A 23,871-nucleotide genomic window follows, 5' to 3' on the forward strand; every position below is an offset into this window, starting at 1 on the left:
AAGTCTCATCTTCCTGAGTTCAAAATTAGCCCAACTTAAGATAGCTATGTCACTTAACTGTTTGCCTCAGTTTCCTCATCTGTAAAAAGAATTAGAAAAGGACATGGCAAGTCAGTCCTGTATCTTTACCAAGAAAATCTCAAATGGGGTCTTGAAGAATCAAACGATAGAACAACAACAATAATACTTCTACTACATATCTCACAGGGTTGTTGTAAGGATCAAATGACATGCCTACTAAATACTTTTAGCTGCCAGTTTCCCCTTTTGGCACTCCCTCAGACCTAGGTATGGTCTACTTTCATAATGCTCTAGTTCTTCAGGCTCTGTAAGAATACTATGATTTAAGTCACTAAAATGCTTCAGTGTGATTAAGTTTATGTGCTACCTCCCCTGTACCACATAAAACCTCAAGCTATTTACATTTTGAAAGAGGACTACAGAGAGAGAACAATGACTAACCCTAAGGAATTAATTTCTAATGGTGAAATACCAGACATTGTGGCACTTGGATGAGGTAGATATTTGGGATCAGGAGGAAGCTTCCCTAATACCTCACAAATTGCTTTAGGTAGATGACTACTAATTAACTCTGCCAGCGCCCTGTCGCCAGTGCTCATAACACAAAGTGTTTGGGTCTTTGTTCATCTTCCAATATCTACATCCAACATATACTTCTCTAGCATTGGTCATCTGCTGTTTCCAGCACTTTACTGAGGGAGAATCCTGTACTGGGATGAGTGTGAGTCCTAAATGACACTGCAGAGACTCTTTGGACAGCTTGGAATATCATTCATGGAAGATACAGGTTTTAAAGCAGACTTAAGAACCTGGGAGGACAAGGATCAGGCTTCATTCCTCCTTGCACCCAGATTCTTAAATGTTTAGTGAAGGGATTAATCAAGAAAGAACAGATATCAACTCTCTTGCAGAAGCCTTTGGAATTTGATAACATTTAGGCAAATTACTCCCTGGAAGGATCTTTCAAGAAGGAAATTGGCTCCCTTTGTCTTGTTTTCCCTTTTCTTTATCAATCCCAACCTCGATGGACAATGGACTATATGGCAACCAAAACCCTACCACAAGCTGTCCCAGAATTCTGCTGCTATATAATCCAGTGTCCAATGAGGTTGGGATTGATGAAGAAAAGGGACCCAGGCTGAGGGCAATGGGCAATGGGGTTACAGAGGTGGGGAAGGGTCAGAAAAGCATGATTATAAAAAGGTAAAATAGATATTTCTCAAATCACGACCTTGGTTTGACTATTATTCAAGCAACCCTCAGAATGACAAAATCTGTCTGCTAACTTGAACTGGTATTTGGTCCAATCTTTCATCGTGGATCCTGCCTTGTATATGAAAACGATATCTTTAGGGGGCAGCTAGGTGACTCAGTGGATTGAGAGCCAGGCGCAGAAATGGGAGGTCCTGGGTTCAATTCTCAGTTGCTTCCTAGCTGTGTGACCCTGGACAAGTCACTTAACCCCCACTGCCTAGTCTTTACCACTCTTCTGCCTTGGAACCAATACACAGTATAGATTCTAAGATGGAAGGTAAGGGTTAAAAAAAAAAGAAAATTTTATCTTTACCAGCTAACTAAATACATACACACACATGTCAATAAATATATGTGTGTGTTTAGTTAGCTGGTAAAGATATAAGGTAAATAAATAAAATAAAATAAAGATATATGTGTGTTTAGTTCATATGTAATTATGAAAATATATACATATCTGCATGTATATGTGTTTTACATACATTCACTCCCTTTGTTTATGTTAGGTAAGTCATTTTCATCATCTCAAAGTATGTAAATGTGTGAATATGTATATGTAATATACATACACTCCTGCTTATGTTGGGTAAATCATTTTCATCATTTCAGTGCCTGGGATTAGGATGGTTTCCTAATCATCCTAGAATAAAGTTTGCTGGTTGAATTGTTGATGGATGCCTGGATTTATTTTTCATAAAACCAGCTTGTTATCTCATTTATTATTAGTTGAATGACCTTCTTACTTTCAATTCTATTTATCTCTCCTTTGATTTTCAGGATTTCCACTTTGGTGTTTAATTGGGAAATGTTAATTTGTTCTTTGTCTAGTTTTTTTACTTGCACGCCAAATTAATTGATCTTTCTCTATGTTAATGATGTTACCATTTAGAAATAAAATTTTCCCCTAAGTATAGCTTCTGATGGATATCTCTGGGGGGAGATAAAATTTTTCTGGGATGATCTAGTACCTATGCTAAATTGGGTCTTTAGACCTATCTTAGTCTACAATAAGCTACTACCATATGGATCAAATATAAAAATTGGCATTCAAACCTCTGTTCCTAACCTCACCTTTCTATTCTTCTTATATACACACTCTCTCTCCCTCCCTCTGTCTCTCTTTTCTGGAAGCCAGTGATACTCGCTTCCTTGCTATTCTTCACACAAGAGTCTTCATCTCAGTTCTGAGATAAGACACTGGCTGTCTCCCTGCATGAAATTGTCTCCCTCCTAATCTTTTCTTCTTGGCTTCCTAGAAGTCCTGGCTAAAATGCCACCTTCTACAGGAAGCCTCTCCAGTGCCATTTCTTAATTCTAAGTGCCTTCCCTCCATTAATAACTTCCATTTATTCTCTATATAGCTTCTTTTTGTACATAGTTGTGTGTTATCTCCTCCATTAGACTGTGAGCTGGCTTCATGAGAGCTGGGACTGTCTTTTACTTCTTTGTGTTTAACACAGAGCCAGACAGGATAGGTAGGAAATAAATGTTTACTGGCTAATTGTTGACTGGCTGTACAGACTCCTTTTTATGCACAGAGAGAGAAAGAGCAGTTATCAGGATGCAGTTCTTGTCCCTGACCTATAGCTGCTGAGGCTAGGGGGTTATTCAAGAAGGCAACAGCTTTTTAGGAAAAGAAGAATGTGGTTCCTACCAACTGGTTCTCGGTAAGACCTGGGATTCTTAGCTGTATAAGCAGACTGTGTTGTACACCATCACCAAGCCAAAAGTGAAATATGAACACTATTCTCAAGTAGCCCTTTTGTGATCTTTTCTCTTTTACGGCTGCCCTAAATTGTTATTTTAACCTCATTTTACCTATATCTTATCTTTTGAGGAATGGTAGGAAAGAAAACAGGGCAGAGAAGTGGTACAACAGATAGAGAGCAGGTCCAGCATTCAAGAGAACCTGAGGTCAAATCTAGCTTCAGACACTGTGTGACTCTGGGCAATTCACTTTACCCTCTTTGCCTCAGTTTCCTCATCTGTAAAATGAACTGGAGACAAAAATGGCAAACCACTCCAGTATCTTTGCCAATAAAACACTCAAGGAGGTAGCTGAGTAGCTCGGTGGATTGAGAGCCAGGCCTGGAGTTGGAAGGATCTGGGTTCAAATCTGGCCTCAGATATTTCCTAGCTATGTGACCCTGGGCATGTCACTAAACTCCCATTGCCTAGCTCTTACTGCTCTTCTGCCTTAGAACCAGTACACAGTTAAGAGTTTTAGAATTAAAAAAAAAGAAAACTTTTTTTTTATTTTAAGCATCACATTTTAATGGGTCTTATAAATTCTTTTATGACGGAAGCTCTAGTTTTCAATGTATTATTGTAAAAACAATGAATTTAAGGTCAAAGCAGACATTATAGCATGCCATAAGTTTAAATTATGTTCTAAATTTCCAACTGGGAAACAGCAATTTAATGTTGAGGGATTTTCTAACAAGTTTTTACTACAAAAATATATTGCAGACAAAGCTTTTTTGTTTAACATGCATGATGTGAACCACTGGATTCTAAGAATTGTGTCTATATTTTGTCATTGTACGGCAGCAAGATATGGGTAATGAGGAGTCAGATATGGTTAATCAACTAAAAAAGAAATGAAAAAAGGAAAGATCATGTGATTTTACCCTGAGAACTATATTCTCCTTCCCTACTCCAAGGGATGGACCTGGATTCTTCTGTAATTATTTCCAGAACTTGTGATGATTTTTTCTGCCTACATATTACATATTACAAATTATTAAAGCCTCCATCCCATCCCTGAGCCTTTGCATTGGTTGTCCCCTATGCCTGGAATGCTCTACTCCTTCCTCTCCTCCTCTTAGCTTCTTCCTTGGCTTCCTTCAAGACTCAGATCAGGGCTGATCTCCAGCAGGGGGCTCCTCCTGGTCCCCCAGCTTCTAATGCCTTCTCCTCTCAAATGACCTTCCCTTTACGTATGGTCTGGAAGTTCCTAGTTATTTACATGGGACAACTCAGTGGCAAAGTGGATGGAGTGCTGGGAGTGGAGTTAGAAAGACATGAGTTCAAATATGAACTCAGATGCTTATTAGCTATGTGACCCTGGGCAAGTCACTTAACCCTATTTGCCTCCATTTCCTCATCTATAAAATGAACTGGAGAAGGAAATGGCACACCACTCCAGTATCTCTGCTAAGAAAACCTCCAAAAGAGGGTCACAGAGTTAGAAACAACCGAATAAAAACAAAGTTGTTTATTAGAATGTAAGTTCCTGGAAGGTCTTGGTTTCCTATCGCCAGGACCCCAGGATTCTTTAGCGCAATAGTCAGCACAGTCAGTCTGGTAAGCTGAAGGTCCTGAGTTCTGGATGTGGTACAATGCAGAAGCTTCTAAGGCAAAAAGAGTCACTTAGCTTATGTTTAGTCCCACCCAACTAGGATTGTCATTGACCTCAGGGTCCATTATTCAGTCTGAAACTGGTAGCCTGGGATTCCCTTCTGGATGGGTTCTCACAGGAACAGGGAACAAAAGACAAGCGTTGGGGTCTCCAACTTACAAGCTAGTCCTAAAACTTGGGGTGCATCAGATCTTACTAGGCTACAAGTTTGGGGTTTCTAGATTCCATGTTGACAATAGTTAGTCCTTTAAAAATTGCCTGTCGTATGACATTCCTTCAGCTCCTTGGGAACAGGCAGTAACAGGCATCAACTTAATAGAATAAACCTTTTTGCATTCTATATATAAATATTCTGATGAACTCAAATCTTTAGTGACTTAGTAAAACAAAAGGTGATTCACATTGTTAAAGAAATGTTCCTAAGCCCAGTGAAGATAACTTCAAGGTCCTGACATTGTTTTAAACACTTCTCCTCTACTGCCTGGCATCAAGGACTCTATTTGCTGTACCATACTGTGTCCTAAAGGGACGCTGATATTTCAAGAAGAAATAGTTGTTGTTCAGAAGCTAGTCTAGGAGGGACCCTGGAGCCTTACTCTCCAGATTGATGACTGACTCATTAATCACTGTTTCAGGAAATCCCTTGTCACCATGCTATACCTCATTCCTCATTCTCCAGATATCTTTTCTACAACCTTTCCATTATGCTGACTCAAGAACTTTCCTCTCTGCTCAAGATCTGAACTGGAATTTGAATCCAGGACTTTGGGGAGATAATATTTATTTTTAAATACCAGGCAGCTAGGTGACTTGGTGGATTGAGAGCCAGACCCAGAGATTAGAGGTTCTGGGTTCAAATTTGACCCTGGGCAAGTTACTTAACGCCAATTTCCTAGTCCTTGCCACTCTTCTGCCCTGGAACCAATACTAAGTATTAATTCTAAGATGGAAGGTAAGGTTTGTTTGTTTTAAATGCTTAGCAGAATGTTTGGCACATAGTAAGTATATATAAATACTTATTTTCTTCCCATCTCCTGCTTTCCCCCATCCCTTTAGCTATGTACTTCTCGAGGTCAGAGATGGTCTTGGCTTTTGTATTCGTATTCTTGGCATTTAACAGAGTGCTCAGCAAATAGTAAATGGTTGATAAATGTTTTTTGTCCTCAATTCTTTCATTTCTTCATTCAATTCTAAACTCCTTCCCATTCTAAAATGTTACAACTTTTATGTTCATTAAATCTATTAAAGGCAGCTAGGTGGCTCAGGGGATAGATAGAATACTGGGCCAAGAGTCAGGAAGACTATTCTTCCTGAATTCAAATCTAATATCTGACACTTGCTAGATGTGTAACCCTGGGCAAGTCATTTAACTCTGCCATAATTTCCTCAATTGTAAAACAACCAGTATCTTTGCCAAGAAAACCCTAGATGGGGCCATGAAGAGTCTGTGGACTAAAAATGACTGAATAAGAACAAAATACATGTACTGAGAAAGTACCATTAAATTGAACACCCGTCAGGACCCAGTAGTACAGCTGACAACTTAGAAAGTTATTTATAAAGTTCTCCAATTTTAAGTCTGAGTTTTATGATCAAATTCAGATATAACTAGGATACTGATTCAAAAACAAGGCAGTGATAATTAACAGGTTCATTCTAATTCCTTACTGAGGAAACATTAGTCCATTGTAAAGAAAATATAAAGTGGAGGAGGAAGAGAGGAGATGCCTAATTCTTTTCACCTTAGGTGGAGCATTCCCTCCTTTAGTAAATATCACTTAGTAAGTTGCCAGCTAGCAGTCAAATCACCTGTGGCTATAAATAAGATCTGGTGTTAAGGGAGAAGCCTCAAGTTACTGCTCAACACAGTAAAATAACAGAAAATATTTGGTTGCAGTCAGAGACACAAGAAGTTCACAAATACAATTAGCCTTTCCCTGGAGGGGGAAAATGTCTTCCATAGTTTCACAGGATCATTCTAGTATTCTAAACATTCCTTTGAAAGACAAAAGAATTTCAAAATGTTTGATTTCCCCATCCACCAAGGTCATCCTTCAAGTTTCTAGTCCAGTTTTCATTCCAAGTCTTTCCAATTTATCTTCCTGCAGTTGCTGTAGAGAAAACTATTTTTAGTGCACAACTGGTTTGGAAGCAAAAGTTTCTATTTCACAATCTCTGCTGGTTGGCACATTTCTATGCTTCTCACACCTCTGTTCCTGGACTGTCAGAAATTACTCCTAATTTCTTAAGGCATAACTTCAATTGAGAGGCGATCACAGTTTCTAATAGATGTCATTAAATATAAGAAATCCCAACAATAACCTAGGCTAGATACATCATTTTTTGTACCTGGTTCATAATTCATGACATTCCATCAGCTGTCAACAAAACTATTACTATTCTGTTTGAGTTTCTTTTCTGGCAAAACATAGTGTCTTCCCTATCTTCCCTAGTCATCTTTTTGTAACATTTTGATAAGACCATAATTCCATCCACTAATAACATCTTATCGTCCTAGTTTCACATCTTGTCCACTTGTCCAATATCATAAAGGGAAGCGGTCAAACTGACAAATCTCTAAGAAAAGCTGCTTTTTCAGCTATCTGATCTATAGGGCAGAAACAAACAAACAAAAATGTTTATGTTGCCCTCAAATGTTCCTTCTTCTACTAGACCATTCTGATACTCAACAAAATGACCAATAGTAGTATATCAAGGGTCTTTTGTCCCATTCAGAAATGGCGTCTTTTTAGATTGAACCATTTGAAATTCATAGTTAGAGCTGGTAGCCTTGGAAGAGGGAAAATCCTGGAGAGGTGAGCTATATTCTTTCCAGATTAAGGAACTGGTAAACACAGAACTGGGAGCCCTATTCACTGAGAGAGTTGGAAGCCACCAAAACTATGTGATTCTAGAAGTATCTAAAGATCATCTTGATCATGTTGATCAAAGGGGTTGATGTTTTATGGATGCTTCTGTCACACCACAATAAAAACATTATCAGGATAAGAACACAAGGGGGCAGCTGGGTTGTGATTGAGTGGATTGGGAGCCAGGCCTAGAGATGGGAAGTCCTAGGTTCAAATTTGACTTCAGACATCCCAGCTGTGTGACCCTGGGCAAGTCACTTAATGCCCATTGCCTAGCCCTTACCACTAGAACACAAGCTCACTTATTTTCTAGAGCACTGTCTTGTTTACTGGTAGAAGTTAGCATTTGAGGAAGACTATCAGTTGCTTCTCAAATTTCTATCCACCCAAAGTTTGGGGTTCTAGACTAGATTCTGTGAGGTTTAATTTTCTGTGTGTGTGTGTGTGTGTGTGTGTGTGTGTGTGTGTGTGTGTGTGTGTGTGTGTGTGTGTGTGTGTGTGTGTGTGTGTGTAGTTTATGTTCTAATTAACAAAGATCTCCCCAAAGCAGAATGAATACATACATATCTTGGTATAAAGATCATTATTATCAAAATTCCTAATGACCCAAATACAGATCCTGGATTTTGAAGTTAAAAATCAGACAAAAATCAGAAGTCCCTTTGATCTATGTGAGTCTAGCTAGATTTCGAAGACAAGTAGAAAAATTAGGAAAGGTCTTAATTTCCCTATTTAACACCTCCCCACCCCCTTCTCCACCCAACCCCACCATTAGCCAAAAAAAGAAACTTAAAGGGTTCAAGGCATTAAATACCATAAACAATGTCTTTCTGGTGATATGAAAATTTTTAAAAGACACATCTAAGAGTAAAAACTTCAGAGCAGGCCGGAAATATCAAACTACCCAAATGTAGCTCTGGTTTGAGTAAATAATTGAAATAGTAATCCATTAGATTGTAAACTCCTAGAGGGCAAAATTTTTTGTCTCTTTTTGTATCCTTATTGGTTAGCACAGTGCCTGACACAAAGCAGACCCTTAATAAATGTTGACTGATTGTTATATTGTAAAATTGATTGTTAATAACCTAGTAAGATGACCAAAAAAATGACCTCTATGTGTAGATATTATGTATGTATATACACATATTATTAGGATTAGCTAAAAAAGTCATTTGGCAGCTGACTTTTTTAAGAGTGATGGGTGAAGTTTTGACCTCAATGATTAATATTAAAAGACATCTCTAAATTAATTTTTATAAGATGGAGCAAGTCAGGATAATAGGAAACACCCAATTAAAAAAAATAATAGCGGCTGTCATTAATGTGACACTTTAGGGTTTATAATCTAATTTATGTACATTATTTCAAGGTACATAAACAAGGATTCCTTAGCATGAATCCTAGAGATGATACCCTTGGCTCAGAGTTACAAGAACTCATAGAGCATTGGGTTTTTAAGTAATTCCAAAGGAAAAACAATAATTTCCACTAACTTAGGTCAGAGGAAATAGTCAGCTGACTGCCAAATGAACTACTAGGTTTTGTTATATAAAGGTATCATTTAACATAAAGATCCTGGTAACATAGAAGGGGCCTTTTCCCTTTCCTGCATCTCCCTTTCTAAAAGGCAGCTCAAGAATAATTATTAAAGGACATCACAATAAAAATATATTGTCCTTATAGTTCAAACGGTGGACAAAGCAAAGTTCTACATTTTCTTGATACCTTTGCCTTGGTCGAGCCAGCTAAATTGATTTAAAATGTCACGCTTGTTTCTTAAATACATTATGCCCATATCTTAAGAGGAACATGGCAGTAAGGGTGGAGAGAAGGTAAGCCAGGGAAGAATCAATGGGCACCAAATAAAATGTCAGGTCTTTTTTTTTTCCCTCTCCGGGGGCTGGCTGCCTATCCCTAGGTAGTTTGCAGGGTTGTGGGCAGGTGGGTTTATGAAGAGGCTGCGCTTGGCCGGGTGGAGGGAAGGCTGGGGGTCTAGGCCAAGAAGTAGGAAGAAACTTGAGCAGTTCTTTGGCCCAGGGCTAGCGCACTCCGGTGGGTGTGGGCTTACCTACCCAGGAGCAGGCAGCCGAGCGCCTTTAGACTGGACTACTGGGGAGAGAGGCAGAGAGCATGGGGGCTCCCTGTCCCCTTCTACTACTCACCCTCTTGCCCGGACTCCCAGAGGAAGCGGCCCCATTGCCCGAGAGCAGGGTGACCGCGGAGCTGTAGTGCAGCATCCTCCAGCTGTGCCTTGAGGCGCGGAGGGCGGAGAGGTGGAGAGTGGAGGGCGGAGGGCGGGAGCGGGAGCCGGAGTATCTTTCGGGTTCAAATAACGCTCCCCAGGCCCCAGGCTGGCAGTCTATCTGCCAGTCTGTCTATCTGCCCGCCCTCTTTCGTTCTCCTTGCCTCCTCCCTTGGCCCTCGTCACCGTTCCCGCTCCTCCTCTCACCACGCTACCCCGGGGGAGTGTCTGGAGCCTTCCCGGATAGGAGGGAACACCCAGGGTAGCCCCCTATCCCAGTCCCGAGGCCTCACTGGGCCAGCTGTGTGGCCAGCTGTGGTCGCTGGGCCACCGGGTGGAAGAGTGGGCGGGTAGACGACGGGAGGGAGAGCCCGGGGCGGAAGAAGCGAGCTTCCAGGTCGTCCGACCTGTCCAGCAGCATTTTTTCTTTTTGGCTCTGACTCGGTCTTTCTATGCGGGGGCGGGCGGGCGGTCTGAGTTTGGGTCAGGGGAAGGCCAGGCCCCTTCCTCTAGGTCAGAACATGGAACTCTTCCTCTACAGAGACCTTAACACCTGGGAGAAAGAACTCTCTGGGAGGCCCTCTGGGACCCTGGAGATAGGAATTACTTCTGGGGCAACATTAAGTCATTTAACAAAACTCTATGATGCTCTTCATGTGTACAGAGCTCTGTTCTAGGTACTGAAGAAAATGGGAAGTTTAATTCATACATTTACAGCCAGCTCCCTGCCGATTAGTAAGGGAATAACACAACTACATAACTATCATATTCAATTAATGATCACTGCATTCGAGCATTAAGGAGCAAAAGTACTAGATGAGATGGGAGGAATGCCCTCCTCAGTCACTACCCCCACCTTTTGAGGAAAGATATCCATAGGAACTCCACTCTTTGAATTGGAATATTTCCTTTATGATTCTACAAGTATGACTTTAAGAGAGTAGGGTCACAGGTCCTAGGTCTCATCCTCCCCCACCTCCCCTATCAAAATAGGGTTAGGCTATTAGTGAAAGATTCCATTGGTTAATTGATATCTACTAAGATACTTATCTCGAAAGAGCTTAATGATTATTGTCTTGAAGTCTGGGCAGCTGTTCTAAGGAGGAAGGAAGTGGGTTGGTGCCGGGACAAAGACAAAATAAACTGGCATCTATTGTTTGTTTACATTTTGGTGTCCAGGGAAGACGATCTCAGATGTTTTGGCAACAACAAAAGGAGGCAATGAATCTATATTTTATCTTAGGATTCCATTTTGCCATTGCAACACAATAGTCTGCATATGCCCTCCCCAAGACTTTGCTGTCCAAATGTGCTTTGTAACAAATATAAAAGCTTTTTCTACAAATTCCAAATCTCAAGAAGAAAATTCAGAACTCTTGCTACTGAAAAGAATGTCCCAGATAATCTAACTGACAGAGCTCTCAGAGCACTTTGCCAGCTTATGTGACAAGAGCCACAGGGCTCATTGCTGCCTGGGAAGACTGGAGGGAAGGAAGGGCTTTGGACCCTTTGATTACTCAGTCAACTCCAAGAGTATTATGATTCCTCTCTGGGTTATGTCACTATTCCAGCTCAGCCAACAGTGAAAATCATGCTTAGCAGTATTGGAGGGAGTCCAAAGAAGAGAAGAATGGGGAGCAAACAGGAAAGTGGAAAAGGGGGTGGGGAGGAGAGAGGAAGCACACAGAGCTGGGAAAAGGAAAACAATAGAATGTGTTACTGAGGGGAAGGCAGAAAACAGTACATTTTGGCCACATTCTTTCAAGAATAATTCTGTGAAGTGAAGTAATAGGACTGAATATATCTTTTTAAATAACCAAAGGATCCCAATATATATCAATTTAGAGCTGGAAGGGACATGAAAGGTCCTTTAGTTCAATTCTTTCATTTTACAGATGAGGACACTAAGGCCCAAGGAGGCTAAATGCAGGTCACAGAGGTAGTAACTGAGAGAACCAGAATTTGAACCCAGTCTAGACTAGTTAGTAGCAATATAACAGTAAACAGAAAGAGGAGGAAAACCTGTCTTCTGTAATATGAAAATACATTTACCTACTTATTTGTGCAAAACATTTTGTTTCCCCTAGAATAAAAAGTTTGAGTGTGGGCTCTATGGCATTTTCACATTTGTATCACTAGACTCGTCACAGTTACTCTGTATAGAGCAGGCATGTTAAATGGCAGCCTTCTAGAGTAAAATGTGGTATTGATGGATGGAAGATTGGCACCTACTAAAGAGAACAGATGAGAGGAGAAGGATGGGAAATAAGATTGGAGGAAAAGTCTTAGGGCTTGATTTTACTTAATGGGCAGCATGATATAGTGAAACAAATAGTGACTTTAGAGTCAGGAAGGCCCTGGCTCAAATTCTGGTTCAGCCAATTATTAGATGAATGATCATGGGCAAGTCATTTTGTTCACTGAGGCTTAATTTCCTCATCTCTAAAAAAGAGAATTGGACTAGATAATCTTTAAATCTATTTCAACTCTTTCTATGAGTCTGGGGTAGGGCGGGGCACCTAGTAAGGCCTTCTAATTTAATTCAGTCCACATGTATTTGTTGAGGGCCTCCATTGTGTAGTGTTGGTGACCTCCACTACTGGGGACCCTCCCTCTGACTTGGTGGTTCTTTCTAGAATCTCCTTTTAAGAAGACTTGGGTCAACCATCTCTTCATTTGTCACTAGGCTGCACTGCTCCAGATTTATCTACTCCTTCTTCCTCCCTTCACCTTACCCTTTTCAGCTTACTTTAATAAGTTATCTTCCCATTAGACTATAACCTCCTTGAGAGATGAATCTATCTTTCCTTTTTATTTTATTTTTGTCACAATGTGTAGCACATATTAAATGTTTAATAAATGCTTGTTAACTGACTGGAGAAATCAATAAAAGCTTCATAGAGAAGACAGGAAGATAGGTTTTACATTAAGTAGAGGTGATCATATTTAATCTATTCCTAGAAATAAGAGAATCTATTTATTTTTAAAGCTTTCTACTGAATCAGATATCATGACCTCCTTCTGTCACCCACAAAGCACAGAAATTTGAAGCAACTTTAGGGACCTTTTAGTTGCACCTCTTCATTTTGCATATGAGGAAACTCAGGACCAGGGAAGTTAAATGTCTTTCCTTTAATGAGAGAGAGAGAGAGAGAGAGAGACAAAGAGAGAGAGAGACAGAGAGACAGAGAGAGACAGAGAGAGACAGAGAGAGAGAGAAAGTGAAAAAGCAAAGTCTAGAACACATAGGACTCCTAGTTCTCAGACTATCACTTTCCATTAAGCTTTTTTGATTCCCTTGCTTAATAACTTCAAATTATACTCAGCTTCTATATTCTGTAGCTTTAGTGTTGTAGAAATTATTACCTATTTATTGAAGGGGGCTTTCCATTGCCTTAGCCAGCTATTGTCATGGCCCTATTCCAGAGTTCTGGACTTTTAGGGACTTTCCTTCTATCTGGTATGGTTAAGGGCCTTTTCATTATTTATGACTACCTCTCCCTGAATAGTAGGAATAAGAAAGGCAAAATATGAAGGACAGTAGACTTGAGGACAAATAGTAGTGAAAACAACAAGAAAAGATACCAGAGAGTAACCTTGGCTGACTGGGAATTGTCTTAGCTGCCATTTTTGTCTTAACCACTGCTAGTAGAATCATACATACACATAAGCCTTAAATCCTTCCTTATATCTATCTTAAATTCCTCTGCTTCTGCTTAAACCAAGAGATGGACCCAAGCCAGATCAGGGATAGGCAACTTCCACCGTACTCCAACCAGTGACAAAGGGAGTTCAGTTTTGCCAAGAGGGAGTTTATTTGCTCTCTATGCAAGGTAATTTCATATTAGTATTCAAGTGCATTCTCAAATTGCTGATTGTCTTTCAGGCTTCTCTTTTCCATACTAAATAATCTCAATTTCTTTAACCTTTCCCAACAGACTTTTATTGCTAGCCCCTTAAACATTTTTGATGCTTTTTACTGAATCTTCTCCAAATACTCATGTCCCTCTTTAGTTGAGGATCCCAGAAGTACTCTAGTAAGTGAGTTTCCAGGAAAAAGCCATATATAATGTAGTGATTGGCAGAAACAAACAGGGATCAATTCACTGGATGTAAAATACTATTACATACACACACACACACACACACACACACACACACACACACACACACACACACACAAATACAAATACATGGCAGCTAGATGGCTCAGTAGATGGAGTGCCAGGCCCAGAGTCAGAAGACCTGAGTTTGTCAGGATTTAGACACTTTCTATATGTGTATCCTTGATCAAGTCATTTAACCTCTATCTAACATGGTCAGGAAGACCTGAGTGCAAATGTAGCCTCAGATATTTACTAGCTATTTGACCCCAGAGAAGTCATTTAACCTCTCTTTTCCTCAATCCACTGGAGAAGGAAATGGCACGCCACCCCAGTATCTTTGCCAAAGAAAACTCCATGCACTGTATGGTCTACAAGGTCATGAAGAGCCAGACACAACTGAATAACAGTGATACACACAAGGCTCAGAATTCTTCAGTGCTTTGTACTCCTTTGGTATACTTACATTCTATTTTTTAAATCATAGCTTTTTATATTTATATATAAACTAGTATTTTGTATTATAATAATAATTATTATGGCCTAATTACAATATACTTTTTACATAGTATATTAATTCCACTTGCAGATTGTAAACTTGTCTTATTTTTCTTTGTAGATCTTTCTGCATCTGGCACATTGTTTTACACATAGTGGGTTTCAGGAACACATGAATGCCAATAAGCATTTCTGCATTTTGTACCCTCTTTCCTGATATCTCTAAAGCTTCCCTTGTCCTATCAACTGGGAACCTTCAATAATTGTCCCAAAGTCCTGCTACATTCATCTCTTCTCAACACCAGAAAAAAAAATAAACATTTGCAACAGGACAGAGGAAACATTTTCAACCCTTTACAAGGCTATTGAATTACAGACTGCTTTTTTTTTTAAATAAATTGGAACAAGAAACACTGTACATTCACAAGGAGTTGGAGAACCAGAGAACATGACCCAAAGATAAGGAAAGCAGGCTGAAAGTAACCAAATACACCCAGCTAACCCAGGGAGAGCTACAGTATTACCCAAATCTGTCTAGACACACAGGGTGGAACTTGGCTAAACTACTCTGGTGAATGTAAGACCAATGAAAATAATCCTGGTACCTGCATCAGTTAAGAATGTGAACAAATGGGCAACAGCAAACAGTAATAGGGAATATTGTCCTGAAGAGATCTACTTTCTTAATGGAGAATTCTTAGAGTTGCAGGTGGGGTGACTATGCAGTCCTCATTTGAAAACTCCAAATAAGTACAATTGAGGGGAGGAAAAATGGATCATAGGAACAAAAATTCAGCACTAGAAGATACCTCAGAGGCTATCAAATCCAAAACCCTTCGTGATCACTAGTTATGTCTCATTTGATCATCATAAAAACCCTGCAAAGTAGATGTGATCCCCATTTTACAGATGAATAGACTGAGAGAAGTTAAGAGACTTAACTAGAGTCACAAAAGAAGGGGCAGAATTCACAATCTAAGTCCTATACTAGATCCACCTTCCCACTTTACAAATGAGGAAAGTGAGACCCAGAGAGGTTAATTAACTTTCTCAGAGTCACACAACTATTAAGTATTTGGTACTGGAATTTGAACCCAGAGCCTTTACATATCTGGTTTGATAAGAGAAGAGACTGGTACTTCCTTTGTTTCCCCAGTATCTAGGCAAATGAATTCATATTTTACATGCAAAGAAAGATATTGAATTTTTCCTGAGAGGCTACAATGGCTGCTTGATTTCAAAGAGAAAGCATGTGCAACCCTCACCTAAATAGGGAACAAATTGGGTGAAAAATATAAGGGGATCAACATGGCTTCCTATGAGGCACCATACGGAAACATCTTATTATGTAATATGTGACATGACCTTCACTGAATAATATGTGAGATTCATCCTAAAAGCTACTCAGTCTGTCCAGTTCATCTTGTTTGGGCAAAATTAATGACCGGTAACTGCCTCAAAACCCAAGAACTTGAAATAAATTTAAATAAAGAAGAAAAGAGGGTTTACAAATTTTGCTTATTTACAAATGGTAAGAAACTTGGAAGGATGATATATAGTAGACCCCAAACCTCTCAGCTTTGGGAAAGAGGTGTGGATTAGCCTTCTTGCAACAGATTGTGTTCTAGATTCTTCCCATTTCCATTGCCTAGCACCTCCTCCCTTTTCTGGAATCTTCTATGCCTGGGATATTTCATGCTAAGGAAATTTCCTGAACCATGCCAGGTTGGCTAATTGGTGCCTTCCCACCTGCAGCATTAGAGATGGAAAGCCAATTAGAAACCCCACCAGAAATCTTGCCCCTCCCTGTACAACCCCTGGCTTTCACATAGCTGAGCAGACCTGATTCACAGAGTGATGAGAGATGCAAGGGCATCCCACCCAAGGAACTGGGAGGAGTAAAGAGAGGTACCACCACCCTTCCTCCTCCTCCTATACGACATCTATCATTGCATCCAATGCCTTAGCAACATCTCTGGTTGTGTCCCTGCCCTGATTTAGAGGTGTTGGCTACTGCTCTAGTTTGGGGTAGGAGGTGCTGCCTAGTATATCCCAGATATTGCCCTGGGATTGGGAGTCAGCTTTCCTTCTTGCCCCTATTTCTCCTTCCATGCCTCTGCTCCTAGGTACAACCCTTCAGCCCTCCCTGGTAGGGGTTAAAATGCACCTAATAAAAACCTTTATTTTGGCATCTCTGGCCAGGCTAATTCTTCTCTGAATCTCCCTGTAAGTCTCAGGGCATCTCTAAATGGACATAGCAGAAAACAAAATAATGTACCTGTCACTGAATTGGGACAAAATAAACAGATGGAACTCTATCTTCTGTTTCAATGTCAATTAGATTATTATTATTAGATTTTAAGAGGAAAAGAAAAATGGTAAACAAAACAGTGGTTCTTGCAATATTGGAACTCTGAAATTCTGTTAGCAATCACAATTAGCCATCTTAGCTGCTACCTTTTATCATTCATGCTAATTTAAGGCACAGTCATATGTATATACATTAAAGCACCTTGTACTCTTCCTGACATTTACCTTAAGTAGATTAGAGCATGACCTCTTGCAGGCCCATGATAGACAGTCCCATCCCTCCTCCTCCTCCTATAGGACATATATCAGTACACCCTGGCAACATCTCTGGTTATATCCCTGATTAAGAGGTGTTGGCTACTGCTCCAGTTTGGGATAGGAGGCGCTAACTCTAATCAGTTACTACTATTGCAGAAGAATGATTTGGGGGGGGGCAGCTAGTTGGCTCAGCAGATTGAGAGCCAGACCTAGAAACAGGAGGTCCTGGATTCAAATCTAGTCTGGGACACTTTTTAGCTATGTGACCCTGGTTAACTCCCTTGATGCCCATTGCCCAGCCCTTACCACTCTTCTACTTTGGAACTAATACACAGTACTGGTTCCAAGACAGAAGATAAGGGTTATTTTGTTTGTTTGTTTGTTTGTTTTGAGGTAGAAGGAACTTTTTTTAAATCTCCATATTGTTCATTTTTGTAAGCAAATAATTTTATAAAACCAAAACCCCAAAACATAAAATCAATAAAACAAGTGATAAATCATATTTTTTATCTGCATTCCTTCTCCAATTGTTCTTTCCCTGGAGGTGGATAACATTCTTTGTCAAAGTCTCTCAGAATTGTCCTGGATTATTGTATTGTTGAGAGTAGCTAAGTCTAGCACATTTTACCATTCCACAGTATTTCAGTTACTGTGTATAATGTTCTCCTGGTTCTGCTTGTTTCACTCTTCATCAGTTCATGTAGATCTTTACAGCTCTTTCTGAAATCATCCTGTTCATCATTTCTTACAGCACAAAAGTATTCCATCACTATCATATGCCACAATTTGTTCAGCCATTCCCCAATTGATGGACATTCCAGTAAGGTTAGTATAAAAAACTTTAAATGCTTAAAAGAGTGACTGGTGTATGTCCACTTCCAGAAAAAGAATGATAAATAGAAATAAGCAAGATGTCATTTTTTTTTAATATACATGTATATTTTTGTCAAATGATGTCATCTCTAATGGGGGAGATACGTGGGCAATTTTATGTAACAAATAAATAAATTTTAACTAAAAAAAGACTGAATTTTTAAAAAAAGATAGAGGACTTCACATATTCTGTTGGAGATTAAAAATAATTTTTTTTCTGGGGGCAGCTGGGTAGCTCAGTGGATTGAGAGCCAGGCCTAGAGATGGGAGGTCCTAGATTCAAATATGGCCTCAGACACTTCCGAGCTATGTCATTTAACCCCCATTGCCTAGCCCTTACCATTCTTCTGCCTTGGAGCCAATACACAGTATTGACTCCAAGACGGAAGGTAAGGGTTTTAAAAAGATAATAATAATTTTTTCTGGGTCTGTGAATTGTTGTAGAGGACTGCCAGTGAATAAACTCCCACTATTAATCCCAGCTGTCTGCAATTTATAATCCCAGAAAGCTGGACAGTGAGGACATTGAGATGTCAAGTGACTTGCTTGATCACACAGCTAGCATGTTGTAAGACAAAATTTGAACCCAAGTTGTTCTGCCTTGGGGACTAGTGGTTCTCTGTACACTATGCCAGAATTTTCTCATGGAATATCATATACTATGACATCCTTATTTAGAAATTACAGTTCTGCAACCACTGTGAGACTTTATCTAAAAGAAGTAGAGGGCTGGAGAGAAATATCTCCTCATATAAAAATTAGTGGGTGGCTCAGGGAATGGAAAGCCAGGCCTAGGAACCAGAGGTCCTAGGTTCAAATCTGACCTTAGACACTTCCTAGCTGTGACCCTAGGCAAGTTACTTAATCCCCATTGCCTAGCCCTTACTGCTCTTCTGCCTTAGAACCAATACACAATATTGATTCTAAGATTGAAGGTAAAGATTTTTTTTTAATTCAAACCAGAAAAATGAAAAGGCTTAGAATTAATTGAAAATGTATGAAAATAGTTGGCATTTGGATTTGGAAACAGTGACCTGAGTTTTAACACCATTGTATCTCTGTGCTCTTGAACAAGTCATTTCATTTCTCCTGGACCTATAAAAGAATAAAAATAACAACATATTATTATTATTATATTACTTTTATCTAATAGCTAGCATTAACCAAGCAATTTTAGGTTTCCAAAATGCATCATAAAAACAAAAACATAATCTAATCTGATAGTTGATCATGAAGACCTCTTCTATCTCTAAGCCTCACAATCCCATTACATTGTCTACATAATGTTGCATTTATGACATAGTGTTATGGATTGGCCAACGTGGGCCCAGGCCTTAGAGCATTCACTCCCTACTCTACCTGCTGCATACCCGTGTGGAGGCTTCCTGAGCCTGCTTCCACAAATGCATGGTGGAGGAACTCATTCCCTCCTCATTAAAAATAAAGAACAGATATCCTAGGTTTGGGGCCATCAAGTTGCTTCATTATTATAGGAAGTTCTTATGTTGGCCCTGAGCTTGAATTGAGTATTCAGATAAAAGCTAAAACAGACGGAATTGTATTCCCTGGCAAGCTTTGAGTGAAGAGTTTAAGAAATGCTGTAAACCTCCAGGTAGGGAGCAACAATACCCCACCCATTTCAGGGGTGTCTTTGAACACATCCTGCCTCTCTTTCTTGTCTGTTGGTTGGGTTTATTCATTCTTGGTCTTGGGAGACTGAGTACTGGTGATGGACAGACCCCACTTCCTGCAGATAATGTCTCCCTGGGGATCCCAGAACTGTCATTTCTAAATCTGGATGTCATCCTGTATGATATTCCATGAGACAATCTGGCAGAATGAACAGAGAACCATTCGTCCCCAAGGCAAATTTTTTCTCTGAAACATACTAGCCACGTGATCGTGGACAAGTCACCTGACGTTGGGATGTCCTTATCGTCCAGCTTGCTGAGCCTCTGAGTTATGAAAGGTCAATGGAATCATCAGCGGTCTACCATCTGGAGTCCAGAGCAGAGTTTGCCAGAGGCTGCCAGCAACTGAGCCCAGCAGAATCTGGTGAGGAGACTAGGAAGCAGAGGAGAAGTTCTCCTGCTTAATCTCGCCCAACAGTGAAGTGGCCTCAGAGCCGCGTCCTGAAAGCAAGAGAGCAACTGGTCCATCAGCTACGCCATACCACGAGTGAACTTAGGGAGAATATCTTTAATAGTCACTTTAAGTTTAAGTTTTCTCCCTAGGCACGAAGGTAATAGATGAGGATGTGCTCATAGTTGAAGGGGAGCAGGACATATTTTGGTCCTTGTTCCATCTTTTCAGTTGATAATCCTTTGTAAAAGTTAATTGAGGGGGCAGCTAGAGGATTCAGTAGATTGAGAGTCAGACCTAGAAGTGGGAGGTCCTGGGTTCAAATATCACTTCAGATACTTCCTAGCAGTGTGACCCTAAACAAGTCACTTAACCCCTGTTGTCTGGCCCTTACTGCTCTTCTGCCTTGGAACCAATACACAGTATCAACTCTCTAAGACTGAAGGTAAGGGCTTTCAAAAACAAAAATCTCTTTTTAAGCTAATTGAGGTAAAAAAAGAATTTTAATTTTCAAAAAGCTAATTGAGATTACTTATATTAAGCAGAATCTGTGGTCAGATAATTTTGGGAAGATATTAATTGGCTGAATGATATTGGGGGAATCTATTATACAGAGGGGGCCCAAGATAGATAACAGATAGAGCACTGAGCTTGGTATTGAGAAGTAAAATTGGGAAGACTCTATCTAGCCTTTGATATTTAATAGTGTGACCCTGGGCAAGTCACTTAATCTGTGCTGGGGAAGGAAATGGCAAACTACTCCAGTACCTTCCCCCTCCCCCAAAAAATACTTCCCAAATGGGGTGTCAAAGAGTCAGGAATGATTGAAAAGCAACAACAGTATCAGATGGAGGCTTGGGAATTACAGTTTTTGAACATCATTCCTTTCAGGGTTACTCTTCTAATCCAGAAGGGAAAAGCTAGTCATCCACAGTGGACCCAATGCTTAGGAGAGTGAGCCCAGAGTCTATGCCCTTCCATAATAATGAGGCATCAATAAACTGAAACAATCTGCTCTCTATTGGTTAGAAATAGGCTAGGATCTGGAAATTGCTAAATTATATGAATGTTATTCATTTTTCATCCCACTGGCCATCATTATTCCTGCTCTGGATCACCATTATAAAAGCTACTGCTTCCTGAGGAAGAGCTAAGCCCTACCAAGATACCTTCTTTGACATTCGTCTCTCTGCTAGACTGCAACTTAGAAGAACAGGGAGGCGTTCGTCCGGTATCCAGGCATAAGTGTATCGCTGAGTCAGCTTTTGGAGTTGTGCCACGGAAAATGGTCTTCCTGCCTCTTCTGTGTTTTGTCTCCTACAACCATCCATCTGTGCAGATTAGCTAATTCATTTCTAAAGAACCGAATCTCTCTTACTCATATACTGCTCTAATTCATTTTTCACAAGTTTCTGAGGCAGCAAAGAAAAAGAAATATGGAGAGAATGTTGATTTGGGATCACAAGAGCTGAGTTCAAATCCTGATTCTGTTACCTACAGGATTTGGGCCAGTCTTTATACAGACTTCAGTTTCTTCATCTGTAAAATACGGTGAATGAACTAACACCCTTCTAAGGTGTTTTTTAGCTCCAGATCAATGTTCTTTAGCTTCATTTTTGTAGATGGGGAAGCTGAGACTCAGAGAGGTTATGTTTTACCCAAGAAAATGTAGAGCCAAGATTTCACCCTGGGTCTTCTGACTTCAAGTGACCTCGATTGGACATCATGAAATTTTCATGAAGTGCTTTGAATCTAAACTCACCAAAGTAAATATATTGCTATATTTTTCCTTAATAAGTCTATAGAAACACAATTTCATGAATATGGACACTTCCCTCTACTTTTCACAAATGACATCCCAACTCTAGCGTTCATGAGTTTCTATGACACACCAAAAAACCATCACCTGGTGGTCAAGTCCGCTAGGGAGGAGCCTCCTCACATCTAGCCTGGATAGTTTCAGCTGTCACAGATTTCACAGATGAAGTCAGCCCAAACTGATAAGGCCTTCCAGAGTACATAGGAGTTAGAGCCAGAAGGAGCCTTGGAAATCAGCTGGTCTCACCTCTCCTTTTATAGAGGAAGAATGTGCAAAATGGTCACAGTTAAGCCATCATTTGAACCCAAGTCTTTGGACTCCATAGCCAGAACCTTTTCTGTTACAAAATAGATGTTTCTTAATTTTCATTCTTTTTATCAGAAAGCCACATTTCCTTTAAACATGTAAAGCTTATTAGCTATTTTAAAGTGAGTTGATTAAATCATCAGCTGGTATAATAGGGCCATATCACCCTGCAGAATGCCTTAAATGCAGTAGGCTTTTAATAAATGTTTATGAAGTTAATTGAATTGGAAGACATTGCAAGTAGGAGTCTGAAAACTTGGAAGCAAGGACTTCTGAAATATTTTGTTCTTGTTTCTCTCTATCTGATCATCATACTCTCCTTGGTACTTCACAAAGTTGTTTGAGGAGCCAATAAAAATGATGTGCTATAAGTGTAAGATGTTAGTCTCATAAAGTATTTCTTCTAAGAGGAAAATAGCTCTGATAATTTATCAACATAAGCTTTTAAAAAATCTTTACTTTCCATCTTAGAATCAATACTGTATATTGGTTCCTAGGAGGAAGAGAGGTAAGGGCTAGGCATTGGGAAGTTAAGTGACTTGCCCAGGGTCACACAGCTAGGAAGCATCTGAGGTCAGATTTGAACCCAGGAACTCCCATCTCTAAGCCTGGCTCTCAGTCCCCTGAGCCACATCCCTACTCACAACATAAGAGTTTAAAACACAGAAATTCATCTTTTCAGTAAAGTGCTTAAAACAGAATTCCCAGTTCACATTCCCATGCATGATACTTCGGCAATGATGCTAGTCTATTGTATATACCCAAAACATGAAGCAAAGTCTCCTTTTTTAGGCTTGGAGGCAAATGTACTTTCCTATAATAATAATTTAAAAAAACACACACACAACTATGTTGTGCTTTTTTTTTTTCTTCAAGTAATAGATTGAGTCATCCATGATCCTAGGCTAGAGTTCTGGAGTCAGAACAGGATATTTGCAATTATAAATGTTTTGCATCATAAGTGAAGCAAAGGTTGGGTTACCTGGTAACCCTTTAGCCACATAAGGGAGGGACTCATACCAGTCAGGCAAAGTGGTTAAGATAAGCAATGCAGCAGAAGACTGGGGATCTACTTCTCCCAAAAGGAATCTATTTATCTTTGAACAGGTGGAGGGGCCAGGTGGCTTATTTCCTGCTTATGATTTCTGTAACTTCAAGTATTTACCTCTTGAGACAACTGGTGTGATTTGAACTTGTGGAAAGGAATTCGTGTTGCTACAGGGCTTTTGCATACCCTGGAATTCAGAAGTGATGCAAGCAAGGTGGATTTAGGTTACAGCTCCCCAACTGTGTTGGGTATTGTGGGAGGCCAATGAGAAAGGGAGATGATGGTCTTATTGCTTTGGGCTTAATCCAACTCATCCTAAAACATGGTGGCAAAATGGAATATGCCCTGGTGTTACAGGCAGAAGACTTGGTTTCCTTTTCCAGCTCTGATATTTACTCATTATATTATTCTGGACAAGTTACTGAGCCTGAATTCCCTCATCCATAAAATGGGAATGATAAGAATATCAATACTACCTACCTCACTACCTAGTGCAAGAAACTCATTTTGTAATGTTCTATATTGAATTTTGTCTATTGCAATATCATAGCATATTGAAACACCCTAGAAATATGTCATTCTATTCTCAGTTCTTTTTTATGATGATTAATTTTTAGCATACTTGGGTCTCAGCTCATCCTTTGTTCTGATCCATTCTGAAAATAAATTCAGAGTCATTAAAACATGAACATGTGAATGAAGTGTCTTCCCCACCATCCTTGCTCCCTCTATCAGGATGAATTTATATTTATGGACCTGGTTCTTAAGATACTTTGCTACACGACCTTGAGTCTAAACTGGATTTCTTACAATTTGTCCAATGTTT

At 39.8% G+C, this 23,871-nt stretch overlaps 1 protein-coding gene across 3 annotated transcripts in view; it reads right to left on the minus strand.

The window, feature by feature from the left end:
- The window catches only part of MYZAP (myocardial zonula adherens protein), a 117,769-nt gene extending 98,885 nt beyond the window's left edge, over nucleotides 1-18,884 (minus strand). Inside the window, exon 1 of one of the 3 annotated variants that reach the window (XM_056809477.1) lies at nucleotides 18,825-18,884. In XM_056809477.1, the coding sequence (XP_056665455.1) occupies nucleotides 18,825-18,869 (45 nt within the window). In that variant the 5' untranslated portion in view covers nucleotides 18,870-18,884. Of the gene's footprint in view, nucleotides 1-9,668; nucleotides 10,131-18,824 lie in introns of those variants that run through there. The other 2 variants (XM_007479684.3, XM_007479686.3) reach the window with 2 other exon arrangements.
- Nucleotides 18,885-23,871: the final 4,987 nt, after the last annotated feature.

This window comes from Monodelphis domestica, chromosome 1, assembly GCF_027887165.1.
Source record: "Monodelphis domestica isolate mMonDom1 chromosome 1, mMonDom1.pri, whole genome shotgun sequence".
NCBI lineage: Eukaryota > Metazoa > Chordata > Mammalia > Didelphimorphia > Didelphidae > Monodelphis > Monodelphis domestica.